Source organism: Tachypleus tridentatus, chromosome 1 (assembly GCF_004210375.1).
Source record: "Tachypleus tridentatus isolate NWPU-2018 chromosome 1, ASM421037v1, whole genome shotgun sequence".
NCBI lineage: Eukaryota > Metazoa > Arthropoda > Merostomata > Xiphosura > Limulidae > Tachypleus > Tachypleus tridentatus.
Window position 1 is genome coordinate 100,636,356 of NC_134825.1, and position 22,951 is coordinate 100,659,306.

General features: G+C 33.6%; 1 protein-coding gene across 3 annotated transcripts in view; it reads left to right on the plus strand.

Moving 5' to 3' along the window:
• Dis3l2 (Dis3 like 3'-5' exoribonuclease 2) overlaps window positions 1-22,951 on the plus strand; it is a 112,152-nt gene that overhangs the window by 23,463 nt on the left and 65,738 nt on the right. For all 3 annotated transcript variants that reach the window (XM_076514873.1, XM_076514854.1, XM_076514863.1), the window contains 3 exons: window positions 5,328-5,395; window positions 8,351-8,413; window positions 11,716-11,769. In XM_076514873.1, coding sequence (XP_076370988.1) covers window positions 5,328-5,395; window positions 8,351-8,413; window positions 11,716-11,769 — 185 coding nt within the window. The remainder of the gene's footprint in view (window positions 1-5,327; window positions 5,396-8,350; window positions 8,414-11,715; window positions 11,770-22,951) is intronic.

Consider the following 22,951-nt stretch of genomic DNA (forward strand, 5'->3'; position numbering starts at 1 on the left):
GTGGTGGTCCTATCCCGAAGGTGACGTAACCGGATGTTGCGATCTTGTGCAGGCGTGGTCACACGAGGTCTGCCAGATCGTGGACGGTCACGAGTTGATCCATGTTATTGGTGACGATTCCATAGCCTTGTGATAGTGCTTGGGTGGATATTCACAGCTCTGGCAACATCTGATCGAGATTCGCCTGCTTCCAAGCGACCAATGGCGTTATTGCGTTGTGCTTCAGTCAGTCTTGGCGTAACTGTATTGCGTGTCGGTGGCTTAACACTGAGCTATGGAAACCAAGAACCCGTCACTTTTATAAGGATTTTATGCATGTTGCACTTGCAGAACATGCAGATCTCTCAAACAAATTTATTCGACGCATGCGTTTTGGTGAAAAATCCCAATGTTTTCCTCCGTTTTCAAAGTGCACAACTTTTATTGTCATTTTGGTCTGACAATCAGTGCCTTAACACGTGTAACATCACATACTCTGAGCTTGTAACATTATTACATATATTTCTCTTTAAAATAACAAAAATATCCATTTTGTGTTTCTTTTTTTGAAGAGTATATGTACTTTACACCAAAGTTAACAACAACATTAAATATGGTGGTGATTGCCTTTTTAATGTTATTTGATATGATCAGTTTCATTCAATTCAGAGAAAATGACAGTCTAATTTTTCTTTAGTAGATGAATTTCTTGACAGACTTTGATAAGGTTCTGGTGTTATTGAAGCTGTAGAGCATATGTTTTGCTTCAGAATGTTTGTATTTTCTTCTGTATACCAAGGACTGGCTGTTGGCTTAACCCTAAATTCTGTGTGTCTAGAGAGTCAAACAGAAAACAAGAGTATATTTAAATTCTTCAGTAATAAGGCTTTTGGTAATGGCACCAAAATTTACATTTTGACTAATTTTTAACCTTAAGTTATGCTGACATTGAACAAGTAGTGAAAAGTGTAAGCAAAAATGCAATGTCGTTAAGTGTTATTTAGGGAATAAATAGAACTCCACCAGCAAAGGAAATGCAAGCAATAACACCTAAGGTAACAAGTAACTTAAATCTTTTAATACAGAAATGTATTTTGGCTGGCTTTAGCTTCATTTGGTTGCTGGTATAAAGAATCTCTTTAAGTATGTTTGTACATAATAAGGACAGGAAAAATAATCCTATACTGCACTTTCAAGTCAGACAAAGGAGTCCTAGCTCCCATATTCCACAATTCTCAGCTTAACTGTATAGACAAGTTTATATCAACAAAACATATTTAAAGTATATAACCTCCAACTCATATGAACTTGTATGAGTGTTTATGTATCTCTTGAGATGAGTTTGTTCCATAGATAGCATGTCAAACTGGTAGAAGCTTCTGTAGGATAACCAAAAGGATTATTACCTTTTAACATTTAGTTTACAAGGATCATGGAAATGTAACTACGTATAGAACATCTGCATGAAAATTTATAAAAAAAACCAATTTACTGTGTGTTACTAAAATTACATTTTTAAGTAGTTACACAGTGGTGAAATTAACAGTTGTTTCAATAGTCACACATGGGAAGAAGACTCCTAAATGAACCTGGAATACCTTTTTCAGATATCCCATACTTTTAATCTGCATTGATTTTCAGTGGGCTCATGCACATACTCAGCAGGTAAGGCATCAAAGCTAGAAGGAATCTTGGATTAATTTTGCAACTAGCATCTCCTCTACCATCAGTTCCAAAGTCATGTGGGACAAGATTTGGAAGGTCAGTGGGCAGTATACTTCTTTTACCCTTTTGATCTTACTTTCCAATGGGTAAGAAGCTGCTGATGCTCAGAGCATTGCCAATACTCTGTGAAAGCTTTACTCATGCATCTAGCACTTGTGTTTCATCCCCATCTTCTTACAATAATTCAATAGAGCAGTTCTCTTTTCTTTCACTTCAATTGTCTCTGAGACTATAATCAGTATATTGGTCAGACCTGTTGATATTCAATATGAGATGCTGTGCCATCTTTCTCCTGCCTGTTTTGCTATTCTTCTGGTTATTTTTAACTAGATTTTGCTGGAGAATTCTTTTCCTGATGCTTAGCATCAGGTTATTATTCTCCATTTTTCTAAGCCTGGGAATGATTTCGAGATTCCTTCCAACTGTTGTCTAATTGCTTTGAGGAGCAGTCTCTTAAGATCTTGGAGAGGATGATTAATGCTCATTTTGTTTGGTTCCTTGAATCAAATAACCTTCTATCGCCCACCCATTGTGGGCTCCAACAACAGCACTCCACCATGGACCACCTGATTCAACTTGAAACATTGATCAGAGAAGCCTTTCTTAAGTGACAACATTTTGCTTCTGTATTTTTTTTTATCTTGAGAAGGCTCATGATACTACATGAATGTACAGCATTTTGTGAGACCTCTACTTGTCTGGGTTGGATGGATATTCACCTAGTTTTATCCACAATGTTTTAATGGACCAGAGATTCCAAGTCTGTGTGGGTTTGATGCTTTCCTGTTCTTTTCCACAAGAACTTGGAGTCTCTCAGGTCTGTGTCTTGAGTGTCACACTTTTCAATGTGAAGATTAATGCCATCACTACACTACTCTATGTCAGTCATGAACATGAGGCTTATCGAGAGGCCGCTTCAAATTGTCCTTAGTCATTTACTGAAGTGGACCACACCAAAAGAGCATGCAAACAGGGTATTCACTCTGATCCAGAGCTCTGTCTTGATGATGATGTTCTTCCTGTAGTCCCTGAGGCAAAGTTCTTGGGACTGTGACTTTTATTCGCACATCAAGCAGCTGTGAGTCAAGTATACAAGAGCACTGAATGCTCTTTGTGTCCTCTCTTCCACCTTGGGAGTGGAGCAATGTTCTGTGCTAAAGATCTATTGTACCCTCTTTCAATCCAAATTGGACTATGGGTCTGTGATCTATGGTTCTGCCAGATTCTCGGCCATGAAGATGTTTGACCTCATTCACTATCTGTGATTTTGGCTCAACAAAGAGGCTTTCCACACTTCTCCATTCTAAGTTTCACGAACCTCCTCTTTTCCTCTGCCACTTGCAACTTTCTTTATGTTTCAAAACTTTGATCCTTATCACAGAATCCCACCTAAGCTTGTGTCTTTTTCAGTGGGCTATGCTTTTTCAGAATAAATATTCTTTCATTTCTTCCTTTGACCTTTGTATCCATGTGCAGTTGGCTGAATTGGGTATGCCCTTGGATGAAGTTGCTGTTTCTGCTGGTCAGCCCATCTCACTATGGCTTATTACGATCTCCACCTGCAATCTTACTTTGAGTCATCTGAGAAAGGCAGATACTCCTGATTGGAAGTACCATCTTCTATTTGTTGAACATTTTTAGAACCATTCTTCCATTCTAATTTATATGAATGGTTTGAAATCAGGTTACTCTGTAGGCTCTGCCATGTTTTGTTGTGGTCTGGTGGTTGCACATAGTATCACTCCGACAGTTTCTGTGTACAGTACCAAATTATATGTCATTTCTATTGTCCTGGATCATGTAGAAGATATACAGTACACCAGTTTTACTATTTATACCTACTTGCTTAGCTTTCTACTGTCTCTGGAATTGCTTCATGTTAATTCTCATCCTGTTCTTGTCAAAATTCAGAATTTACTGGTCATTTTGTTTTATCTTCCATTTTTATCCAGTTTATCTGGATACCAGGTCAGGTCAGTATTCGCTGGAATGAGCAAAGCAGCTTAGTCTATTTGCTCTGGTGCTACCACTGCCTTGCTTGTCCCATACATGGGCTTGCAGTGCAGTATTTAAGGCTCAAATCTCTGTGCCAGTTGGCAGTCAACTTGGATTGAGCAACAAAATAACAAGCTTTTCCAGATAAAACTTTGTTGCTCTTTGACTGTCCTCTTTCAGTAAAGATCAGAAGGAAGTTGTTGTCCTGGGTAGGCTATGCAATGGTCACAGTGTTTTAACTTTTTTTTTTATATCTGGCACTGATGCACTAATGTGTGGCTTTTGTGACACCCAAGTCACAACAGCCCACATTTTACTGTTATGCTATGGTTATAGAGGGCACTATTTTAGATGAATTTACCATGGGTCTACCACTGACATTGGATAGTGTCACTGTCCACCTTACTAATGTTTTTAAATTTTTAAGAGCCATTGGCCTTTTTAATTCCATTTAAGTTCTTACCCATCATTTGAAGTTTGTTTAGCTTTGCTTTGATTCATTTTTACATTTTATAATGATTTTACTGGTTGTTTGGCACAGATAGTCTAGTTGCTTTGTGCCAGTAAATGCTAAACAACCATCCAACTGGACAAAAGTTCACTTAGGCCTATTCAGTTCCTTTGGAATTTCTACTGACAAGCCAGACTACCTTCTTTATATTTATTTTATTCATATTCTATGTACAATTCACTTATCCCTCAGTTGTCTGCCTGCCTTCTAGAAATCTTTGCATCCTCAACATTGATAAATTTCACACAATGTTCGATTACCTCAACATCAATGAATTATAAACTCAACTTTTTAACTGTCTTATTAAAAAAAATATTATTGAAATATTTGCTCACAGAATAGTTAATTCTGCTTATACTATAGTCATCTATGTCTGACACAAATATTATAATATGAAAGGTTGTTTATTGTTACTAAGTTATGTGATATGAGAGGTACTGTTTATACATGACAGGTATTATATAATATAAAAGGCAGCATTTATTGTCAGTAGTTTATGTGATATGAGAGGTAGTATTTAATGATAACGGGCTATACAAAATGAGATTTATTTATCCTTCTAAATGTTCATGTATTCTTCAAAAAGTAATATAATTGTAGACTTACTCTTGTTTAAAACAGCTTAGAGAATTTTAGAATGCAAGAAAATTGTGTTGTAAACATAATGAAAAAAAACAGTATCAAACATGTGATGTTAATAAAATGTCAGCATGTTGTAGATTTATGAAACTAAAGTATTCTTTGCTTCTCCTGTAGATTTGCTCTACTTGAACTTGAGATAGTGTTACATAGTAGTTGTGATGATAAATGAGTAATGTTTTAACTAAAGAGTTGTATAATAATATATAAGTATATGAAATTGAATTTCTTAATAAACATACATACTGTTTAACTTCCATGTAATGTTTTTGTTATACATGTTGTTTTTAATGGTTGAATATGATGCTTATTATCAGAATGTTGCTTTGTCTTAAGTATGATTACAATATGTTTTCTAAATTACTATTTTATGCTTAATCTTTTAAATATTATTCAGTTGATTTACTACTGAGCAATGTTTTTCAATGACTAGAGAGTAGAGAAGAGAATCTAAGTTTTATCATGTGTTTATATCTAGAACAAAACCACAGCACAAAAGGACAACCAAAAAGAAAGCAGTATCAAGGAGGGAGCTCAAAGGATAAGGTATAGAAATTTCTAACACTTTAGATGGTCCCATGTAAATTGCACAAGCTAGTGATAACAGGGTGTATGTGGAACTATAGGTTATAAATCTGAGCTTCTTTACGAATTTTACAAAAATTAGATTTTATTAAATGTTTGTATCAAAGATTTGTTTCTGAATTTATTTTGATTGGTTTTACTGGAACTGAATTTTGCATTTGCAATATGATTTTTATCATAAGATTAGAAATAATTTTTATGATCTAACAATTTTTTAAATTCAATTTGCAAATCTCTAGAATTTTCTAAATATAAATTTTTATTTTCATTTTTTCAACCATATTACTCATTGTAGCTAATATCATTTAATGTATAATGTAATGAAATTTTTAGAATTAAGGAATAAAATGTATATATGCCTTTTAATTATTTGTCAAATAACCTTAAAATACTTTTTTTTTAGTCATTTTTGTAACTTTACCTTTTCATTTAGTTTATTTTTAATAATGTATTGTTTTGGCCTGCCTTTTACCATTTATTATTCATCTCAGCTTACCACAGAAGAAAGATCCCAGCATATTATGGTATTGTCAGCAGAGAAATTCAAGCCATTAGTTAAAAGTTTTTGCACTTGTATAATAATTTAAACCTTGAGAACAGAGCCAAGGTTTAGGTTATATTAAAAAAATTATTAAATTTTTCAAATATGCAATTTAAAACTTTTAAATAATACTTAGTTTACTAAAGTATAAAAGTAAAACTTGAGTACAATTTAAATGAATCTAACTAATATCTATTTAGATAAAAAAAAAAAATGTACATGTTATTAAGATGATACACATTCGCCACTGTTGGAAGCTAGTCTATTTTGATAATGAATTCTGCTTACCATTTTTAAAATGATCATTGAAAGCTTATATTTTAAAATAAACTCTTTGTTTGTTGTAAATTTGCATAAGTAAGTAAGTAAATGTAGTTTGAAATTATCTAGTTTTAAGTTATTGAAGGTGAATGTGGCTTCTGTCATGGAGTGGAAAGATTTATTTTTTGTACTCATATTGAACCAAAGGATTCTAAAACAAGCACATATAAATGTTAGATTGTGTCTAGACATACATGTACAACATTATTCAACTTAATGAAGCTAATAAAAATTGTGAAAGCTTCTATGTCATGTGACAACAAAACTGAAGTTTAAATTTTTTTAAATAGTTTATTTTGAACTATAAACCATATTATAGTACTGATAACATTAATAGTAAGATTTTTTGATTAACTTTTGGATGGAACTGTAAAATGTAATATGAGCAGAAAAAGATACTTCATTAGAAGGAGTTAACATTTTTCTAAGTATATGTTGTACACATGGTTCATATGTATGTTAGTGTTAAATGTACATAACTGTTTCATTTAAATTTAATATAAGAGTTAGATAGCAATAAAGTGCAAATGTTAAAGTCAGTTAATTTTAATTATTAAAGCTCTGGACACAACTGTGATAACTAGCAGTTGTGGTGGTGATTTTAAAATGGACTTTGATGAAGAAGGAACAATTGTTTGAATACAATTTGAATACAACAGTGATAACAAATAGTTTAATGAAAATTTGTTCATACAGTTAACTTGTTGTGAATATATTATTTTAAAACAAGTGAATTGTGTGCTGTTTGTTTATTTTTGAAATTTATCACCAACAAGTTACAGATGTTTACTATAAAGAACTTGGCCTCCCCATAAAACTGACAACTAGAGCTGGGTAACTTAATGGGTTACATCGTGATGCACTTTAGTGTGTTGTGACCAGAAAAACAACTTGCAGGGCATACCATGTGTTATTGACAGAAGTAATAGTTTAGTCATTTTCCATCTTCTTTAGCTCAAATTAGCTAGACTCTGCATTTTATTTCACCCACCACTATGCCCAAAGTTAAACAAAACAAATGCAGCCTGACTAACTAAAGAATGACTATTTGCTTAAAGTTCTTATCAATACTATAAATGTAACTACCAGTTTGGCTACCAATTTTGATTTCATTCATTTAAATCACATGCTGAATTTTTTTTGGGTACACCTTTTTTTCATATCTAAGGTGTTTTTGATAAAATTGGTTATATGATGTAAACTAATCAACTAATTGAAATTAATGTTTTTCTAAGTATTACAATTCTTAATTATTTCAACAAGTGATTAATCATAATTAATGTTTCTGATTATTACTGTTTTTGATAATTTTAACTATCTGAGTAATGGAAATATTGCTATTGTGTTTGCTATTAAGTACAAAGACAATTAATGGAATTTCTGTGCACTGCATAATTTTAGACTTATAGGTTGTATTCTTTTACTTAAAATTAGTTCATATAAAGTGGATTTTTCTTCATTTGAACTACTAACTAGACAGAAGGCAAATAGCTGACAATATCTGCTATAAGTATAACCATGTTTTGAGGATCACAAAACCACTAATTTCCCAGCATTATCATACACCTTGTCTTATTTGTTTAATATGAAATTAGTTAACGTTGTTTTAACAATTAAAAAAATTCTTAAAACCTGAAAATCACTTGTGTATGTTTTTTTTTGTCTATTTGTGAATCTGTCAGTTTGTGTTAACATTAGATGTTCTTGTTTTTGTAATATAAAACTACCTGTTTCTAGGAATCAGTTCTTTTCTATATTCAGTGCTGTGTAACAGCTTTACTTTTCAAATGGAATTTACTATTTAGTGTTAAAATAAATCAAAGTGCTTTTGGTTTTTATTTTAAGAACTTGTAAAGATTTTGTGTAATAGTAACTCATTCAGCTTTGGTTATTTTTGTCCATTCATTAAATTCTAACTAGTGACCCAGTTATGACTGTTATAAGCATTTAAAATTATCAGTTACATATCATGTTTTGTTTTAGCATCTTAGTTGTTTTATATGGCTTTTATAATACTTTCTAAATATATTTAGTAATTGAGAGGTTTATTTCAGTTTGAAGAATACTTATCCAAATCGGAAGTCCAAGAAGGTTTAAAGAAGGGTGTATTGATTGAGGTTAGTGGGTAAAATATGGATTCATTTTACTTAGTAATATAGCTTATTTTTTATCCCCTTAAATTTCTCTGTACTTTCTAATTTGAAGAGTTTGTAAGTTTTGTTGTCTTAAAATTTTCTAAAGTAGATGAGTAGAAGAGATTATTATAGGCAATTGAAATGCCAGTTTTAATCTTCATCCTTTTTTTCTTTCATTGCAAAATTTCAGCACTATATTTTCATTGTTGCTCTCCATCAAAGGTGTTTCTTTATTGTCTTCTATTCCACTAGTGAATTTTTCAGCCAAAATAATGAATATCAGAAGTATTGCAGTTTATTTTCCATAAAAAATATACAATTTATTCTGATTAAACCAACATAATATCAAACAGTGTATGAAATAAGTTTGGCATCTGAGAAATTAAATTTTAAAGCATTTGATATACACTATTAGATGTTTATGTTTAATTGGATAGTTTTGGAAGTCAGACCTTTTGCTTATGCAGACATTTTGCATTTTTTGTGTGATGATAGATTTACTGACACAGATTTAAATACAACCTTCTTATAAAAAGACTTGTATTAATACCTCATAAAGCTGTTCTGACCTTTTAAAAACTGCAGTGAACAATGTTTCTAACAGTACTTGTAATATTTCAGGTAATTTGTTTGTGTGTGTGTGTCTGCATGATCATTATATACCAAAATGGATGCAGACAACAGTACCCATTTGGCACAAAGAACCACATCAACCAAACAGAGTTATATACATAAACAGATACAGCTATTGTTCAATGGGATTGGCTAATACTAAATATCATACACAATTTGTATAGGCCTTACATGTGATGTCACAGAATGTTTTTCATTTATTGAATGTTGAACATTTTATTGAAGTAGTCAACAGCATTTCATATCAGTACAGATTTGCTTAAGCTGTACATGATGTCGATGGTATAAACACTACCTTTAGCAAAATATATGAATCCAAAATTCTGTCGTTATTCAGTTTCTACTTGTATATTTTTTCTTTATGTGTGTTGTTAGGATCATTTACAGTATTAGTTAACACAATATTAGAAGAAAAGCTGTTCATTTTTCACCCAAGATGAATTTAAGCACTTGAAATCTAATATGGAGGAATAAACTATTTACTATGTGACCTTTTTAATATCAATCCATACCTCTGTGTGATACACACAGGACAAGTGCAACTCAAATATGTGCTTAATTAGCCTTGTGTTTGCATTTGACAAGATTAATTTTAAATATATTTTATACTTAGTTAAATTGTACCCATATGTATGTGTGTGTGTGTGTGTACGTGCGTACATGTGTGTGTCTATCTCTGTACACACACACCTTCTATCCTGAAATGTTGTTAGAAAATTCACTGGTTACCTTAGTATTCTATAAAGCCTTCAATATGATGAAAGATGTATTTTTTGTAGTTCATTTATGGAAAAAGTTGGTCCTCTGTTAGATCAAAATTCATCTTTTAAGTGTTCATTTAAGGTACTCAGTCAGACTTTGATCAAGTGATTGGCTAAGGTAGGTGATTGAATTCAGTTATGTGCTTTTGAGCTGTTTAGGGATAATATTAAAAGAGTATATTTTTGCATTATCATTTGGGAAAAGAACTTGCCCAACAAGGAAGAAATGCTGCATATTTGAGTATACAGGATCACCACTAATATACAAATATATAATATGTTATACATTTTTCAAGGATTCATGGAGGTCAAAGATTCTAACATCACCACCAGAACATTCTTCACATCATTATACCACCTTCAGTAGCTTGCAGTATGAGAACAACAGAAGTAGAATTTGTGTTTTAAGCAACTTTGAATGTGATTTTTGTTTGCACATATGATATTTTACAGGATGGTTTTCAACTACCTTTAAAAGTATAGTGTCCTTCACATGGTGTGACTGGAAACAGTGAAATTATGAACCCAAATCAAGATATTTCTGGATGAATTGTTGACTATCGATATCACTGTTTCCATAGCCCTTTGCATGATGTGGAGAGAGAGCATGAATAATGTTAATGCCAAATTTTGTTTTGCAAGCGGGATATTCCACACTAAATTGTTAGAAGTCAGTCAAAAGCCCAGGAAATAATTTTAAATTGATATATTAACTTAAACATTTCCCATCACTGGGAATGGATGCTCTTGTTTTTTTATAATACAATGAAGGTAGAGGAAGTAACAAATTTCAGTGATTTGAGTGCATTGAAACATTGTTTTAAAATGATTTTTTTGCTATAACCTTTATAAAGGCAATTTAATTCTTGTACTGCTAATTTCAATAAACAATGAGTGTCCTATTTATGTCTAGAGTAGTATAATGTGTACAACTTTGCTGTAAGCTACTCTGGCCTTGCTAAAAAAGTCAAATAACATAGTTTTTTGTGTGTGTGTTTTTTTCAGAAACTAATTATATAGTTAAACCAGGTTTTTTATAAAATTTGCTTATAAGTGTAATGGATTGTTCTAAATCTTTGTGTTCAACAGCATGATAGATACACAGTGTTATGCAGTATATCATTTGATAGATGAAAACCCTGACTTTCTATCAATTATATAAAATATGAATTAAATGTAAAGGAAAACTAGGAATATATCCTGAAAGAGAGGAGGTGACAGATGGGCATGGAAGGAAGGGTTTGATTTTTTTATTCATAGCTCTATAAACAAACAAAAGTGAAGGCTATAAAATTTATGGCATGCCTGAGCAATGATGATTCTTTGGTCAGTAATTTGTGTTTAATTTCTTTCAGTGGGTGATCGAAGAGACAGACAAGATAAGATACCTAGAAAAAATGTCGTGTGACACTAGGGGAAATTCAGGATTTTTTAAAACATTTTCTTGTAGAATTAGGAACTTGTGACTTATATACTATTAACACATGAATTATTAGCTAATATCTTATGCTGTACTAGTTGGCATAATGTAAACAAAAAGTAGTTTGAACTTAAGACTAAACCTTAGTGTCATGTATAGATGTATAATAAAGAGTTAACCTGCATTAGCTATAAAAAGTGCTGAAAATAAGGTGCAAGTATAATTTTCTTTACAATTAGGGAATTTGTGGCTAATGTGACAAATATATTTTAAAAAAAGGCACTAAAGGATACTTGGGGCAAAAGCTTTAACAGAACTGATGCAGACTATTTTTGTCATGAGTGTGAAATACATTTTGAAACCTCGTATATATTGTTTTCAAATACAAATGTTTGTATGAAATTGTGAAACATAATTTTGTAATTTTTATCTGCACATTATTTCATCTTTTATATTTTTTCATTCACTAGGGTATGATCCGAATCAATCCAAGGAACTACAATGATGCATTTATCAGTTCACTGGTAATTTTTTGCAGTCATGTTTTAAGTTTTTTTAATAGTCAAATGAGTGATGCCAGAAACAATAAATAATTAATTTTACTTAATTAAAATTTTGATTTTTTTGTTTAATTTGAAATTTATTTTAAACTCATCTAAAAACTGAGGTCTGTGTATTTAGTAGAAAAGCAAAATTGGACATCAAAACAATTTTAAAAAAGAGCATAATGTACATAAAGTATTGATCTTAATAACATTTAGTAATTTAAAGAAATCGCATCTTTTCAGTAGGTTTTTTGTTAAGAATTTACTTGCACTACATTGTTTTAATCTGTAGGATAATTACCATCAAGTAGAGAAAGCTTAGGTTGGTAAGAAACATAGTATAACTTTTTTTTTTGTATGTTAAATAATGATCTACCTTGGAACAATTGGTACATTTCAAATTTCATGTGTGGGTAGTGATTGTTTATGTTGGGTATTTTGGTAGAGTTGAAAATAATCTTAGAAAATGAAGGATACTTAGTAGGATATTTATTTATATTAGGTTAAATAACACTATGTAACACAAATTTTGTTTCTGGATAGTAGGTGTTATTTCTTAATTGCTTATGTTGTAAAAGTACAGAAAATGGCTATTATTCCCTTCAAACTTTGCTTTTGTGACTGGATAATGAAATTTAGAAATTAACCTATTTTCTTTGTCAAAATGGGAAAATTTGCACATTTTCATTTACATAAGGTCTGAATAAAACAACATATGATCAAGATTTACATGTAATTGTACTAAAGTTATTCAATAATGTACAAAAATGTTAAAAGTGAGTAGTTTTTTCAGATTTGCAACTGTAATGTAAGTCACTTTAATGTATCAACCTCCATATATAGTCTCCCATCATGTTTTTGTTATATGCTCCTTGGTAGAGGCATTCAAAGTCCAATATATCTTGATGGAAGCTCTCTCCTTGTTCCTCTGAGTATGCTTCCATATTCTCCTTGAATTTATTAAGATGAGCATCAAGGATATGGACTTTCAGGGACATCCTGTAGCCCATTTTGCCATAGTTCTTCACCAGAGCCTCAACTAGTTCCATATAATTTTCAGCCTTGTGATTGCCCAAGAAATCCCAAACCACTGCAAGTTTTTTTCCTTCCTACTGAGCTTCTTGAGGAATTCTGTGCACTCCAGGATCTTCTTTATTTTTGGTCCAATGAAGACACCAGCATTGATCTTTGCCTCATACAGCCTAGGGAAGAAGTTTCAAAGTTACTTGAAGGCTGCAGACTCCTTATCAAGAGCTGTGATAAACTGTTTCATAAGACCCAGTTTTATGTGCAATGGTGGGAACAACACCTTCTGGAGGTCGCCTAGTGGCTCACACTTGACATTGTGCCTCCCCACAGAAAACTTGGTCTGTTGTGACTAGTGCTTCCTTTTGTTGTGTGCTGCAGTATCCCTGCTGTCCCAAAGGCAAAGATAACAGGGAAACTTGGTAAAGCCTCCTTGGATAGGTCTATGTTTTCACGTAGGCAGCTAGAACTAAACTGAAGTGGTGAGTGGTGAGCCCCTGTATATATATTAATATGGAATGTTCTAGAACATTCTAAAAGGTTCTTAAATTCTTGCAAGTTCTACAACATTCTAGAAAATTCTTGTAAGTTCAAGAAAATTCTCTGTCAGCTACTCAGCACTGAATCTGTCTGGAATGCTCTGGAAAATGAGTAAATTTGAAATTTCATTACCCAGGTCACGAAAGCAAAATCTGAAGAGAAAAATAGGTCTTTTCCATTTACTTTAGGCATAAGCAATTGGGAAATAACACTTTCTGCCCAGGAACAAGAAAAAGTAAAAATTTTGTGACATAGTGTAATTAGTAAGGCTTTTCTAATTTATTTTTTTAAAATTAATGTCTGGTTCTTGCTTCGGGTGTGATGCTTTGTAATGAAACTTTATGATTGTTTTTATTTTTGTGTTCATGCACTAGAGAGGAAGGTTTTTATGTTCTTTAATCTGCCTGTCTAATGTACATTCTGTTTTACATATGCAAAACATCTGGTGGTAGTTGCATTGTATTTTGTTAATGTTTCCTGGAGAGTTTGGTTTGCTGTGTAGTTTTTGTAGCATGTATTTGATTTTTATTCCTGGAGTAAACATGGGTGTAGTTGTTATATCAAATTCATGATTTCATGTTTAACTTTATGAGATTTCTGTAAGGGATATGTTAATGTTTTCTACAAAAGGAATGGTGCTGGTAATTAGGCTCAGTGTGTTTGAATTTGTAATTTTTGGATTTGTGTATGTGTGTTTATATTGTTTTGCCTGGTTTATAAAACTAATTTACATTGTATGTAACTATCTTAGTAGAGAATTGGCAAGTATTAGTGAAACAAATGATAAAGTATAGGATTTTTTCATTTATATTTTTGTGGTGCATGAGATACATGCTAGATTTAGGAGGCCTTTTAGTGTGCCTATTTACTGATATATTACATGGTAAGAAAACTCTTCTATTTTCAACTGTATGTCTGTGTTTTGTGAGATTTATATTGGAATCTTAAGGATTTAGGTGATGTTTTATTAAGAAAATTATTTTCATTCTTAATAGTGCATTGTACGTCTTTATTATGATATAATAACTTTTCTCTTTTCCCAAACAATTTTTTCTCAATTTGTACTGCCCTCTATATGCATAAAACTGTTGCTTACCATTTGCTTTTATACTTTCACTAATCTCTGTGTGATATAACTACAATGTAGCATGCAAAAAATCATTCAAGAGCCTTCCACCAATAGGACTGTGGCACACCACCCTTTATGTAGTAGAATCTAGTCTTCACTTCATTTTACTCATTCACCCATATTTTTATTGTTGTTGTTATTGGTGGTGGTGTATAACGTTTTTGAACTTGGAAGAAAAAAAATTCTAGACTAATTTTTTTAATTTTTAAATCTTTTGGAAGTTCAGGTTTTTGCTTTATTGGACTTTAAGTGAATTTCATATTTGAATAATTTCTGTGAATGACTTTATGAATTCACAGTTCCATGTTACCACTACTATCTTTGTGCAGGCCAAGGAACCTCCCCATTTGAAAATTGAACCCTAATGTTTCTATGCATTTTTGACACATTTTTCCTGCTACTGTCTAAAATTGACATATTTTATATTTTCCCCATGTATCTTTTGTTTGAGGCTATCTATTGTTTTTGGTGGATGCTCATTCCCCATTCTTTTCTATGTTGGCAAATTTGTCCTCTTTTGCCCTTTTATTTCACATTTGATTCCTTTGTTGCTGGGACCTCTTAGGTAGTGAAAATCTCTTAACTCTATCTCTTTGTGTGATTTATGCATGGCCTCCTTTTTATGACAAACCTTATTGGGGTTGAGAATGGAATCTACCTATTTGCATACTTACCTTTTCTCTCTAGCCTCCTATCACAAACTTTCCCTGCTGTTGTTCCTATGTCACAGCCACCTCCTTCATCTTTCTTTCTTCTTCCTTCATCATGGCTCATGCCTTCATAGCATGTTGTTCATTGCTGATCTTCATGCTGCTAATGGTCTAAGTGACAATCTTTTTTTTGATTCGGTAGGGTTCAGATTGCTGCATTTTGGTATCATTTATCACTGACTCTTGGATTCCCTAGATTTTCTTTCACCATCTCCACTCATCCCCTTTTTTTCTCTTCTCAGGATCCATTATAGAACTGGTATTTCTTATTCTTCCCATTTTCTATTCCCATCATTTTATGGTCCCTGAAAAGAGAATATATTGGTGTCCTATTATCAACCTCTCCTATATGAACCTTGGCCAAGTGGTTAGAGTGCTTGACTCATAATCTGAGGGATGCAGATTCAAATCCCCATTCCACCAAACTTACACTCACCCTTTCAGCTATGAGGGAATTATAATATGATGGTAAATTCCACCAGTTATTGGTAGAAGAGTAAACCAAGAGTTCTCAGTAGGTAGTGATGGCTAACTGCTTTCCCTGTAGTCTTTTACTTCTAAATTAAGGATGGCTAGTGCAGGTAGCCCTTGTGTAACTTTGTGCAAAATTCAAAACAAACAACTTGTATGAACCACTATTTGGAAGTGTCTTGTGTTTTTTTTTTTCAGGGGTTTTCGTTCAGGTGTTTTTAGATGAAGAAATTCAAGTTGTTTGTTATTAGGTGTTTACCTTCACATTCTCATTTTTTTCATATCCTGTCATTATCTTCTTTGGTCACAGGGACTGTACATTACACTGCACAACAATTTTTTTGAAAAGTTTTGTTTCCTGAAAATTTTTGCTGATTGTGACAGGTACCTAGTGGTTAAATACAAATATAGTTTTGGTTTTGCTTCATCACGTAGGAACTCTGAGAAATAGACAGTTAACTGTTTACTGGCAATAATGTATTTAATTGTATTTATGTTTCTAATATGCTATTAAGTTCAACATAATTAAAAGTGTTTTGCTCCTGATTTTCATTTGTATTCAATGTCCAGTGCATCACGTTGCAGTGTTCAACAGTAGTCGGCAAGCATTGATGGATTTCAGTTGCCCTGATATTGTTTTTCCATTGTAGCAATGTCCTGGTGAAACCTTTTACCGTGTTCCTCACTGACAGCATCGAGATTTGCAGGGAAGAAGTCCAAGTGCGAGTGGAGGAAATGAATCTTGAGTGACATGTTGCACTTCATTGTTTTGTATGCTTTGAGAAGTTTGTCTACCAGCTGAATGTAATGTGGGGCTCTGTAATTGCCAAGAAAAGTGTCAAGAACGTCTTTGAAGGCTTTCCAGGCAATCTTTTCTGGCCCAACTAACAGATCTTCGAACCACGTGTCACTCATAACATGTCTGAACTAAGGACCAACAAAAATTCTCCCTTTTGATCTTGGCCTCAGTTATTCTTGTGAACATCTGTCTAAAATAACGAAAATCTTCGCCTTCTTTGTTCATTGCTTTCATGAAATTCTTTATAAGTCCCAATTTTATGTAAAGAGGAGGCAAAAAAATATTTGCCAGGTCGACAAGCAGTTCATACGCCACATTTTTCTGACCTGGAACTAACTTTTTATGGAGTGGCCAGCTCTGTCTAGAGTAATGTGACTCTTTGGCATGACTGTCCCATTCACAAATGAAACAACAGTACTTTGTATAGCTGAGCTGCAGTCCCAGTAACAGAGCAATAACTTTCAGATCTCTGCAGATATTCCAGTTGTACTTGCTGTACTGCATGTGCTTTAGCAACATTTCCATGTTCTCATAGGTTTCTTTTATGTGTGCTGCATAGCCAACAGGTATTGAAGGGTGAACATTGTCATTGTGTAACAGAACAGTTTTGAAGCTTAACGTTGATGAATCAATAAAGAGATGCCACTCTTGTGGGTCATGGTCACAACCCAAAGCAGAGAACAATCCTTCGATGTCAACACAGAAACAGAGACTGTCAACTTGTGCAAAGAATTTGGTTATATCATTTTGGTAGCTTCGAAAAACAGAAATTTTCGTACCTGGTGACATCAAACATCATTCCTGCAGTCTTGAACCCAGCAGTTTGACTCTTTCTTTTGACAGACCCAAATCTCTGACTAGATCGTTTATTTCTGTGTTATGAGATGTGGATTGCCTGAGAAGCATGGTTCAAAATCCGGATCAATGTCACTGTCAGTTCACTGCATTGCAGTTTCTTCATCTGGTTCGTCTAAGGTCCATTCCTCTGGTGGTTTTGGAATTGGAAGACTGTCGTCATGTGGCACAGGTCTCATTGCTGAAAGCAGATTAAGGTATTCAATTGACTTCTTGTTTTTGGTAGAGAAAGCAGACACATTATTCAAATAAAAGTAACAGTTCACATTGTCTTTCTGTTCTCGCCATATCATTGGGACAGCGAACGACATTGTCTTTCGAGTGCCTCTGAACAAAGCTCTCAGACTGATGAACAAGCGTATACTTGCCACAAATATAGCAGAATGTATTGCGGCTATTACGACATTGATGAGACATATTGACCGACACCAATCATCCTGTAAAATGTCTATAACATCTAACTTACTTGTTACAGTGCTACTGAGGCAGTGCTATATTGTGAAACAATACGTACACATTATAAGGTCTATATTAATTCAATGAGCAGCATCTGTGTATGCAAGCCACTTTTATAGCCTGCTGAGACAGTGTTATACTTCCACAGAACAGCTTCCAACCTGGCTTGATTTCATGCCTGGACATGCCCAGACTGCACAAAACATTGTTCACAGAAACGAGAATTTTTGGACACAAATATAAGAAAAAACATGACAAAACTGAAGAATTCGATGAAATGATACATGGTGGGCAAATATGGATGTAATTTTCCTGATCAGCAGCCAAAAATATATAAGGAACACCCAGCAGTGTTCAAGAAGCAAAAACTTTTTTGTGCAATGTTATCAGTTTCAGGCTGTCCTGAGCTGTTTGTAAGATAGTTAAAGCCTATGCTCAACTCTGTTCACAGAGGTTTTGTTTCAGTTGTTATATGAATGATTGGGTACTTCTAGATTCTTTACTTTTTGCACTTTCCATTAACATGCAATTTCTTAAGTAAAGTGTGTGGGTAAGTTGGTGGCTGGTCAAGGTGGAAAAGTCTGTTCTCACAGTGACTTAATACCTTATTAGTCTTGGGGTATTCTTCAACTCTCATCTTCTTTGGGCTAAGCCTTTTTCCTTCAAACAGAATTCCAAGGAGCTTATGATTCATAAGGCACACTCCTTACTTTTTCTTCCAGCATGAGATGATCTTTCTCTTTTGGGTATATGAGCTTCTTTGGAGGCTTTCATTTCTTTTGATCTTGCTCACATTCTGTCTCCTCAGTGGGTCCTTCAGGATGAATGGAACTTCACTGGAGGTTCCTTTGAGTACCTGGTATCCCTTCCTTCTTCCTTCCAGACTGATCTTATATTGTAGTAGAAGAGGGAGAACACATTGGCTGGTATTCCTCTTCCTCTTCAATGACTGGGAGTGCATTTTTTACAGATGCTTCTCTGTCAGGCTTGGGGGTATATTTTGGCACCTAAGAGATCTTGAGCTTTTAGTTTTCAGTCAAGTTGAATTTTTACATTAATATTTTGGAACTTCTAGCTCTTTGTTGGGTAATGGATAATTTTTTTTTTCAGCTTTGCATGTCTAGACACTGATGATCCACTCTGACATCTAGAATGTTTTTTCTTATATCACTTGGCAAGGGGGCATCCAATCACATTCACCTTGTTTTCACATGTTGAACATGGTATTATGAGCCCACAGTAAAAGCATTCCTTTGCTGGCCTGTAATATCTTGGGTGCTTTCAATCTTGTCCTGAGAGGGGATTCCCATTGGAGTAGTCTCTCAATCCTCAAGTTTTCAGATGACTATGCTCTTAGTTCGTCACTCATCTGAATACCAAACTCCTTCTATTTTTATCTCCTGTTCCTCATTTCTTGGCTATGGTAATAGATGCCCTTTGTCAGGATTTGGAAACACATCTACATTTATGCCATTTATTCTCTTCCCAGGGTCTTTTCCACTGTCCATACCATTCTATGGTCAGGTTTTTCTGTTGTCTCTGTTCTGGCCAGTTCAACTATGGTTCTCTTTACTACTTTCCATTCAATTTTCCTTGACATACTTCCTTGTCAGATTGGAAACTGTAAGGTGAGGTTACTGTCACTCATATCTCTTCCTTCCATTTCACATCTATACTCTAATTTTGTTCCCAATTGCCTTCTATGTCTTATCAGATGTCTGAGATATGTGGCTTGCAGAACTTCTTTACATGATTTCTCTTTGTTTATACACTGGAAACTGGTGAATTCCAGAAACCTTTCTTCTATTACCCTGCCTTGTTTGGTTTAGTATCTTATCTATATAGCCTCTTCCTCCTTGTCTTCTAACTCCTGTTGCCTTTTTCATGTCCCTGTCCATCAGATTCATCTCCTAACAATGTCTGGCTAATTGTCTGCATCATCCTTATTATCCAAGCTGACATGTGAACCACAGCTATCTTTGTGTCACATTATCTGCTGCATCATTTGGCAGTTTTCTTCACAGCCAGATATTGTCTATGTTATGTTGCCAACCTTCACTCATTGGTTGAGTAGTGTAGGTGTTATTTTCTTCTTTCTTTCATATTATAGGGGCTTCTTTAAATTTCTTTTTTTGTGTTAAAAGGTACTTGTCTAGCAAGCTAATTCTTATATCAACACTGTGCAACTGTTCTGTGACTAACACTTACTCTGGAAATGAAGTATTCCACAAGACTGCTTGTATGTTGATTCTTGTGGTGTTCTGCTTCATAATTATGTTTGCCCTAGACTGTACACTTGTGAAGTAATGTGAGTAAAGCAGAAGGGGAATACTGCCCTCACCTGCCTTTCTGTTGACTGTACAAATTAGGGTCAGTCTATGTTTTTCAATATAAGGTTTCATAGTCACCCATTGTACTTTATCTAGTGATGTGTTTCTCTGGACTCTCCAATGCATTTTCTACCTCTTCTAGTAGTGTATGGGAGTTCTTATCACTTATCAGCTCTTAACTGCTGGGGTGGGAGACCGTGGAGGATTCATCCTGTTTTCAATTCCACTTAGTTTTGATTAGGGCAGTAGTGTTCTGCTGGTGTGGGTGGTGCGACTGTTTCCCAACTATGAATCTGATGTGCAATGTAGACTAGATTTTTGTGTCACATTTTCTATATGCAGTTTGTCCCTCTGACTGGGAACCCTCCTTCCTACTGCTCCCTTGATATCATTTTCAACATATATTTTTACATTTGAATAGGCTGGGACCCTCTTCCTGCCATGAACTTGATGGTACATTCCCAATGCTGCAGGGCTTCAGACTTAGTTGCTCATTCACACTACAATTCCACCATCTTGTTATTGTAAGAATGTCAGTTTCATAGGGATAATGGTGTTGGTTATGCACATGTAATGGCTTGAGTTTTTGGAACTGAAGTATTTTTTTCCTTCTAGTTCATGGGTCTGAAGTGAATGATAGAAAGCCCTTCTTCCGTAGGCTGATTGATACAATCTTGATGCCACTGGTTTTGAACAAGAGTTGATCCGCTTGTGGTCTGACACATCCTAGCTACTCTATGCCAGTTGCACTTTATTAGGTGTACTTAATTTCTGCCCATTTTCTTGACACATTTATTCATCTCGGGTGAGGAGTCTATGTGATTTAAATGTGGTGCTGTCTCCCATGTGTGTTTCCTCTCTGTTGAGTTGTCATACTCCCTGAGTCCTCTTCAGAAGCTTTTTAAGAGTGACTCATCTAAGTTACTTTTACACTGGCCCCTCTACTGAGACAGTGTGGAATTCTAGCTATTTCTACCTAGTTTAAATATGGTGTGGTCTTCAACGTGTGTTTTCCTCTTCATTGAAATGTCACACTCCTTGAATCCTCTTCCTAAACTTTCTAAGAGTGATTCATCTAAGTCACTTCTACTGGAACAATGTGGAATTCTAGCTGCTTTGTGGAGGGAGGGAGGCTATTGTATCAAAAGTTAATATTTTTCTGAACTGAAAATATATTTCCAGTATATACTTACCACTTCTCGCACTTCCTACCCATTTTCTCCGTGTCCATTGTTGTATTTTGTGCTTGATCTTGATATGAAGATTGGGTTCAACTGCATAAGGAGAATTGGCTGTGCTAGAAGATTGTGTCTCACTCCTATTAGTGGAGGGTTATCTTGTGCTTATTTATATGCTACAACACATCTTTTCCACATGAAAAATATGCAGATTAACAGGAACATAAAGGCTAGTGGTGGGCAAACATTTTGCACACATAAAGGGCTGTACAAATCAAGGAAAGCCGTTTTGTATGTCGAGGTAAGTATCTATTGGAAATATATTTTCAATTTATGAATATTATTAACTTTATGTGTTGTATGTGTTTCAATAATAGTATTGTTCATTTTTGTTTGTGAACCCACAGAAAAGATCTATATCAAAATTAGTGAAGTATTGTGTAAGGATGTGTCTGTGGCATGTTCAGTATAATATAGTAAGAAAAAGTTAATATATCCAAGAGAGGAGTAACCATACTAAGTGCATGTTAAATGAGTAAAGTAATTTTAAGAAAATTACACAACAAACTTAATTCAAGGAAACATTTAAAAACAGCTGTCCAGCATTTAGGTTAAACTGGATGCAAATTAGACAAACAAATCAAGGAATGCCAAAAATCTCTTTTAATGCATGAACACATGTAAAAATAACCATAATATTTCAGTAAACAATGTTGCTACACTAAAACATAAAAAGGAATTTTAGTAAATCGGGATGTTTTACAAATTAGATCTGATGAGCCTTCTATTAATATATATCCAGACACTATTCTGTATATTTTTAAACACTATTTCCTCATATTATTTTCAAATTAACCAAACTCTTGACATAAAAATAAACTATAACTGCCATTACAAATAATTAGAAATTCTGTAAAACAACTGACTGTTCATTAATAGATCAGTATTTAAAATGCAAAAAGAAGATACATTATATACATTTTAGCCTTAACTTTGTATAGTTGACAGTGATCATATCAACACTCAATATATTGTTCAAATAAACAAAAATCTGAAGAAAAACTACTTAAAATTTGTGATATGTTTAGATGTGTATCAACAGTAGGAACATTAAAAATTTAGTAATATATCTCATCAAATTTTAGTTTTAAATTATGTTGCAATGTTGGTAACAGTTTTATGGATATGTTAAACTTCTTGATATGAGTATATCACCGAGTCTGTTCTATTTTTATAACACCCCCATAAGCTTATGCATGTATTTATGTTTACAGGAAAAAAAAGTATGATTCTGGTAGTTACTGAGTTATCACTGGTGCTAGTCTCTTTGCATTTTATTGCTTACTTTATTTTGTTACATAACTTATTGTCCAGTAAATTTTCAAGCTTCTTTATTTAATATTGATAGTTGAACTGTCTAAGTAAAATTTGCTATTCTTATTAAAAGTAGCCTCACCAGTGTCTAGTACTTGTCTAATTAGCCATAATTACATTAATCTAGGTAGTATTTTACTCATAACATGGTATAAAACTATAAATTAAACTTTGAAATTGTTCTTTAATTAAAATATGGATGTTATTATCATACATGTCCTGACAAAAGCTAACCAAAAATTAATAGTTTTAATGAAAAATATGATAAAAGATAAATTATTAATTAATATAGA